The 8,091-nt window shown below is 35.5% G+C and overlaps 1 protein-coding gene across 1 annotated transcript; it reads right to left on the minus strand.

Moving 5' to 3' along the window:
• Nucleotides 1–830: 830 nt before the first annotated feature.
• On the minus strand, nt 831–2,239 carry LOC117986910 (complex III assembly factor LYRM7). Its single transcript, XM_034973873.2, has 4 exons — nt 2,099–2,239; nt 1,570–1,713; nt 1,304–1,385; nt 831–1,136 (listed from the first exon to the last, which is right to left on the minus strand). The coding sequence occupies exons 1-4, from the start codon at nt 2,117–2,119 to the stop codon at nt 1,012–1,014; spliced, it is 372 nt and encodes a 123-aa protein (XP_034829764.1). The 5' UTR covers nt 2,120–2,239; the 3' UTR covers nt 831–1,011.
• Between the last annotated feature and the right edge of the window lie 5,852 nt (nt 2,240–8,091).

Below are 8,091 nucleotides of genomic sequence, written 5' to 3' on the forward strand. Positions count from 1 at the left end.
GAACCATAATAATTTTATTGCTATCTTACGACTCCCGTCTTCTCTCGGAATGAGAAGAGTTTGGCTGTAGTCTACCACGCTGGCCTTTGGATTGGCGGACTACACTATAATATCTCTCGGCTCTCTGAAACCTTTGAGAACATTATGGATAAATGCAGGTTTTCCTTCACCGTTAGGCAAGTGATATTTACCTTCTAATCTAAGATCGAAGTAACGACTCCCAGACTAGGAGGCTGACGTCTTAACTACTAATCTATCACTTCTTGCCTGTGTATACGTTACTGAAAAACTCGAACTGCTGTTTACCAAATCCGCCAAAAGTCTTAAAGGTAAAAGTTCTAATTGTTCTGTGATAATTATGGTTGTGCAGCACAGCACCTCGATTGCGGGAAACCTGCATCAATCATTATTACAATCTCAATGCATTGTAGCCAATAGTGAGCGAGCGTCAACCAATTTGCATGTCCACATGCAGCATTATGTGATTAGAAATGTATATCATATTGCTATATTATCATGCATTATACGGAATTGCACAACTCCTTGGTGGAGACTGGAGACTGACCTCAAGATATTTGTTCAGATTCATCTTGAAGTCTGAACTTGGCCTGACTGCCCCTGGTAGAGGGTATTTAACATACTTCAAATTACCATTCAATTAAAGGTTGAGGCTGAAATAGTAACATTTCAATACTTGTGTTGGCAACAAAAAACAAAATTGTTCAGGTTTATATTGGAAAAACAAAAATGATAAAGAATTTTTTTATTTCCAATAAAATTATTAACCACAGCCCTTCCACACTGCGTCCAGTTTTTTGCAGGATCCCGTTTGATGGTGAATGTGTTTATATGCTCGCATTCACACACATATAAACACATTCGCCATCAAACGGGATCCTGCAAAAAACTGGACAGTGTGAAAGGGCTATAAGTCTACAACTATTTATCTATTTTACGGTCTACCTATACATCTACAAATAAATAAAATCTCATTAAAGTAGCATATCTCCCTTATAACTGTGTATTCTTTGCTTGATCGTGACATGGTTTTTGTCCAGGTACAGCTTCTTCTGGTATTGCACTATCATTGTATGGTATATTATCTATTTTCAGGGTGTCATTTGTGATCTTAGCCTCTGGAAATTAAAGTTACCTATTTATTTCATCTCACACATTCAATATCAAGAGTATAATTTTAAAAATGAATTAAAAGAGTATCTACTTATACTTTATAGGTACAGTGTACATATCTAGAACAAAAAGACGCGCCATATCGTGAATCTTTTTTGTTTACTTTACTTACCAAAAACGCCAGGTTTAACTTCTCTTGCTTGAATAACTTGACTTTTTAACTCTCTTTCAACATCTTCTGAAAACTGAATCATCTGAAAAATGGATTAAGTTGGATTTAATAGTTTGAGATGGATGGTATGAAGCCTGTTATAAAAAAAAATAGATTTTCTTTTTAGGGTTTCATACCTCAAAAGTTAAAAAGGAAGGAGGAGCACATTGTTGTCCATCTATTTGTTTTTCTAAAGAAAATGTGAAGGATCAAGTTCAAGTACTCACTGCTCTGATAGCGTCCTCATCTTTTACATGTTTACTTTTATTAAATTCCTCGTTAATTTTAGTCCTAGCTGCAATTAGAGCTCTTTCATCGCCATCAAACACTCGCAGACGTGTTCTGTGCAATTTTTTGAAATTATGCAGCACCTGAAATTAATTATTTATGAAACATGGCAAATGTATTTAATTTAATCAAGTTCATAAAATACTATATCTAAAAATATATAGGTACTATGCACAAGAATCTGTGCTAAATTGTAAACTGAAGCCACCACCCACGTCATGTAGGTAAGCTACCTACTGAAATATTCTGCGCATTTTATTAATGTAAGCACAATATTATGCTGAAAATATGATGAAAGCAAAGTCACAAAAAATAAGTCCATGCATGAGCATAATACCTAGAACTTATTAGCAATCTAAAAATTAAACACATAAATTATAATTATTGACATCGCTGAGTGTATTATTTTTATAAAGTGGAGATATATCCTAGTTTTATTAAAAAGTCAAGCATTTTTAATTAAATTACCGCTTTTCTCAGTGCACTCATTATTTTTTTTTTTTTTTTAATTTATTATCAAATAAAAATAGGTACATACAAATAAAAGCTTAAACTAAAAACACCGAAAAAACCACAGAGGTTTGTCCTCGGTGCCTAGCTGCAACGAAGATACCTATTTGATTGTCACCGACCAGAAATAAAAGTTGATTGTTGTTGTGTTGATTGATTATTATTATTTTTCACAAAGATAATAATCACTACGCTCTTATTGTAATATAGTAGATAAATCTATGCTCTTATTCTTCATAAAGAACAACGTAGTGATTATATACTCTTTGTTTCCCATCATCTGTGCATTTTTATTTTTTGCGTGATTTCCCTGGACCCTGGTGTTTGCTCTGTGGTTTCCTCGATTACTGGTCTGTGGTTTCCTCTGTGTAGCACATTGGTATACCTATTCACAGAGTACATTGGCACCGTAGATAGAGTAATAGGTAGATGTAAGTAGGTACTGTGTAACCGCATATGGGATAGCGACGTAACGATGAATAACACGACAATTATTACCATTGTTTAGTAGTCAATATTTGTATTAACCGATCAACAATATTTGTATTAAACGAATGTGAAAATAAGTAAATAAGTAAAAAAAAAAAGAAATACAATTATGCCACGAATTCTCAAAGTTTGTTTTGCAGCTACTTGTATGTATTTTTGAAAAAAACCAGTTACACGATAAGGGACAAAAAATAGGTTAGCTGCGTCTCTGTTTATCACATTAGTAACTTTATCTGTGCTCTCTTTTTAGTGCGAATGAGAAAGCAAACGTTCCTGCATCTACCTTTATTACTCTATCTATGATTGGAACATTGGTAGTACCAAATGTACTCTGTGGGTAGTACCTACTGTTTGCTAAAGAGTAGGTATATAAAACATTCATCCACAAAAGGGCGGGAAACTTCGTACTTGGCGGACGTGAAATTTTCGTGCTTTGTTTTTATTAATTTGTAAATTCAATTTGGAAAAGGATTGGTGTTGTTTTATAGTGTTAATATTGTAGTTTTAGTGACATTTTCATAGTAGTTAGCTGTATATATAGGTAAGTTTTTAAATTTAGTATAGTTTACATTTCAAACTTATGGAGACTCGGCCTCCCGATCCCGGGGGGTCGGATCCCCTGGGATCGTTGAATATTACATCAAAAATGGACGTATTAATTGCGGCGGTCGAGTCGTCAATGGACACTGACGTGTCCGTTGTGTCCAATGCCGACCAACCGTTGAAAAGAAAAATATTTTCACGCATTTGTATGACCTGTAACAAAAGAAAAAGGAAAACAAAAGGTCGAGATGGAAAAGAAAGGTACAGTTGTGAATGCAAGTGTGAACCTGACAATAATAAAGTTCAGAATGCCCCTTACCCAAATCCACAAACTGAATCCTCAAATCCCACCGATAATAGTAATCAATCTTCACTGCCAAAGCGTGTGCCAATTGGTCGTGCTTATTATCAACAATCCGACAATGCCCCATACGTAATACATGTCCAAAAAGAAATTGAAAAAAGTGATAGCTCAACAACTCTACACCCAATAACTTTTGGTAGATTTTTAAAAAACAACAAGTTTAGTGGTGTTGTAAACGGAAGTGTAAAACGTGTGGGTAGAAATCGCATCAGTATGGCATTTTCTACCTACTTGGATGCGAACAATTTTTTAACAAACCCAATACTTGAACCCGCAAAATACAGGGCGTTTATACCCACATTTAATGTTACTCGCATGGGTGTGGTAAAAGGTGTCCCTAATGATTGGTCCGAAGAGGAAGTCTTACTTAACATGAGTGTTCCACTTGGCTGCGGACCAATCATTAAAATCAGGAGGATGAAAAGAAAAATTGTAGTGAATGATGTAAACCAATTCATTAACACGGGGACGGTAATAGTTACTTTCGATGGGCAAATACTGCCTACCCGGGTATATATGTGCTACACTGCTTTACCTGTAGAGTTATACATTTACCCCACTGTGCAATGCTACCAGTGTTGCCGTTTTGGACATGTCAGAAATCAGTGCCGGTCAGTGCCAAAGTGTTATAAATGTAGCCAAGGGCATTCTGGCGACACTTGTCAGGTAGAGGAAGAGTATTACCGGTGTTGCCTATGCAAAGGTTCCCATCAAGCCATAAATAAAAAATGCTTAGAGCATAACAGACAGAGAGCAATAAAAGAAACCATGAGCAAAAGTTGTATTTCGTATATGGAAGCAATTAAAATACATCCACCAGTTTCAAACATGTCATATGCCGAAGCTTTGGTTTCAACGCCTGTGCCATCCTCTTCACCACAGGATATACATGGTCCCCAAAAATCTAAACTTCCATCTACTTCAAATTCAATGCCGAATTCGTATAAAAAAACAGTCTTTATAAAGCCAAGATCACCCTCAAAGCATAGCAAAGGCTATGACCGCTCTGCCCACTCAGAAATAATAAGAGATCCTGTTTTACCTAAACAAAAGTTTAATTTTAATAGTTCTGAAAATAACATGAACATGGCAGACATTATTAAAATATTAATTCAATTATTATCACAATCAAATATAGTTACACCGTCCCACGTTGCCACAGTAATTGAAGCCTTATATCAAATCTCTAATAATAATGGATCACAGAGCCAGAGTGATTCAGTGGAATTGCCTGAGCCTCAACAGTAGAAAACAAGACTTAATATATCTTATTAATAAACATGATCCCTTTCTTATCTGTCTCCAAGAGACATGGTTGAGAAGGGAATTTTTGTTCAAAATGCCGGGGTATGTTTGTCTCAGAGAAGACAGACCTGATGGGTATGGTGGAGTGGCCATACTCATCAAAAATACTCGGACATTTACACCTATCACTCTACCTGTACATAGCGATAACTTATCTGTTATTGCAGTTATTGTAAATAGTATATGTTATGTATCTATATATTTCTCTCGTCCTAATAATGAAATATTTAATGAAATAAATGAAATTTTTAATTTTTTACCGAAACCATTTTTATGTTAAGGGGATTTTAACTCTCATCACGAATTATGGGGATGTTCCACATCAACCTTCTATGGAGAAAAGTTGTTAGATTTAATAAGCTCCCATAACTTGTGCATTCTAAATACTGGGTCTCCAACACGGTTGGCACGGACACCTAGTGCTCCAGATTTGTCCATTTGCACTCCTGATCTAGCTTCATCTCTCACCTGGTCAACCGCTGAATCTACTGGTGGTAGTGATCACTACCCTCTAATTATTACTTTCCCTTTTGAAAAACCTCTAAAACATGTAAGACAGCCACGTTTAAAACATAAACTGACAGATGCAAAATGGAGTTTGTATAGTGCAGCCGTTGAAAAGAAAATCAATAATTTACCTGAAATTAGTCATTTGAATATATTAGAATCCTCACAAGCTTTATCTGCAGCTTTAATTGAAGCTGCAGATGAAACTTTTCCAGTAAAAAGGGGTGAGTGCATGGAATTTATTCCATCTCCACCATGGTGGGATGTAGAGTGCACTAATGCTGTTAAAGAAAGGAAAGAAGCAGAAAAACAATTTTGTCAAAATATGACGGATGAAAATTTTGATAATTACTTAAAAATTGCCAATACCACTAAGGAGCTACTTAGGGTAAAGAAATATGAAGGATGGCACAGGTTTTGTAAATCCTTGAATCCTAATGTTTCACCTTCAATTGTTTGGCAAAATATAAGAAGGTTTAGATCTGCATTTAAAGATTCACAACAGAATAAAATATCCCCAGCTCTAGCAGAGCAAATCATGGATCGTTTGGGTCCTCCTTATGTACCTGAATGTCCCATGGCCTTAACGCCCCTAATAGTATCTAATGATAATTATAATAATGTAGATTTGAATTCGCCATTTACACTTAACGAATTGAAAGGCGTACTGTCATCGACTAAGGATTCTGCACCAGGGGAAGACGGGATTCCTTATTCCTTCTTATCGAATCTTGACGACAATATCCTCAGGTACTACCTTTCTTTGATCAACAACGTTATGATGGCGGGTATCGTCCCCGAATCCTGGAGGTCCCAAACTTTGATCTTATTACAGAAGCCGAATAAATCGAGTTCAGATCCAACATCGTATAGGCCAATAGCATTATCGTCGGTATTAGCTAAAACTGCTGAACACCTCATTAAAATCAGGCTGGAATGGTTTTTAGAACATAATACATTATTATCAAGAAACCAGTTTGGTTTTAGGAAAGGTAAATGTACCCTTGACAGCTTGAGCGTTCTTACCACAGACATAAGGCTAAGTTTCTCTAAAAATGAGTCTTTGGTTGCTGCCTTCCTAGACATAAATGCCGCCTATGATAATGTAAATATCTCGATTTTAAAAAATAAATTGCTAGCCCTGAATATTCCTAATTTATTAATTAATTTTATTGTAAATATGTTGTACGAAAGATATATAAAGTATTCGTTAGATTCGTCTGAAAATGAAATTATATATAGAACTGTGTGGAAGGGTTTGCCACAAGGCTCTGTTTTGAGCCCTATATTATATAACATTTATACTTACGATTTGGACATTTCTGTTAACAGATATGCAAATGTGCTTCAATATGCAGATGATTTGCTTTTATATGTTGCTGGGCCATCTTTGGATAATACTAGTGAATTGTTAACTTTAGCGTTAAATGCTTTAAAGTGTTGGTTATATAATAATGGGCTAGATTTGTCACCATCTAAAAGCTCTGTTGTAGTATTTTCTCGAAAGCGAAATCTCCCATCTCTTCATATTAATTACAATGGTAATCCGCTAGCAGTTAAAGATAAGGCAAAATTTTTAGGCGTAATATTAGATTCTAAACTTACTGGAGTTCCTCATTTTGAATATGTTTCATTAAGGTGTGAGCGAAATTTGAATATTCTAAGGTGCCTTACAGGAGTATGGTGGGGTGCACACCCTTTTACAATGAGATTGTTATATAATGCTTTAATAAGAAGTGTTTTAGACTATGGAACATTCTTATTACACCCTGGTAATACAACTGCAGCTAAAAAGCTGGATATGATCCAGTCGAAGGCTTTGAGGTTAGTTACAGGTGCGATGAAATCGGCTCCGACAAATTGTCTTCAGGTAGAATGTTGTGATCCGCCCTTATATATGAGAAGACAATTCCTCTGTGATAAATACTTTTTTCGTACATTACAGCTAAGTTCCCATCCGTTATTTTCAAAAGTACGACAACTTGCATATCAGGTTGATACCTGCAATTACTGGACCCATAAAGACTCTCCATGTCTTGTAAAAAGTCTTAGAAAATATGAAAGTTTGGGAGCTCCCACCCATCGAAGTATTACTCTTCCTCTATACCAGCATAACTACAAAACCCTTATTGCTGTCCCGCAAATTAAATTCGATATAGGATTAAAATTAAAAGATAACCTTAATTCAATACAGGAATTTACTAACATTGTCAATAATAAATGGCCCGACAGGCACTATGTGTTCACAGATGCTTCTAAGCATGAGGATAGGAGTTGTGTTGGGGTTGGTGTATATCATTCACAATATAAAGGTATACAACAAATTAAACTTCCACCTGAAACTTCCGTTTACACCGGTGAATGTTATGGTTTACTTAAAGCTTTAGAATATGTTTTAATTTTAAAGATACCGAAAACCATAATATTTTCTGATTCCCGCAGTATTTTAGAAGCTATTAATAGATTTCCATTCAAATCCCATAAACAGTCTCCAATTGTTTTTGGGATTAGAGATCTTTTATATAAATGTTCACAGAGAAATTGCGATGTTGTCCTAGCTTGGGTACCAAGCCATGTGGGCATTCTCGGAAATGAAAGAGCTGATCAATTGGCAAATGAGGCTATACGCATTGGAGATACTGTCCCATACACCAATTATTGTTCTGACCTGATAAATTTATCCAAAGTATATTTGTATGAAACCTGGGATGGGGTATGGAATAACGATAGTTCAGTAGGTAAA

This window comes from Maniola hyperantus, chromosome 12 (genome assembly GCF_902806685.2).
Source record: "Maniola hyperantus chromosome 12, iAphHyp1.2, whole genome shotgun sequence".
In the NCBI taxonomy this organism is placed as follows: Eukaryota; Metazoa; Arthropoda; class Insecta; order Lepidoptera; family Nymphalidae; genus Maniola; species Maniola hyperantus.

What these genes read in the sequence shown, in the direction of transcription:
- LOC117986910 (XM_034973873.2), bottom strand. Translation starts at nt 2,119, where the DNA reads ATGAGTGCACTGAGAAAAGCG. An exon ending in ATGAGGACGCTATCAGAGCA is followed by an intron (nt 1,386 to 1,569) that starts GTGAGTACTTGA and finishes TCCATTTTTCAG; the next exon opens with ATGATTCAGTTTTCAGAAGA. An exon ending in AGTTAAACCTGGCGTTTTTG is followed by an intron (nt 1,137 to 1,303) that starts GTAAGTAAAGTA and finishes TTTAATTTCCAG; the next exon opens with AGGCTAAGATCACAAATGAC.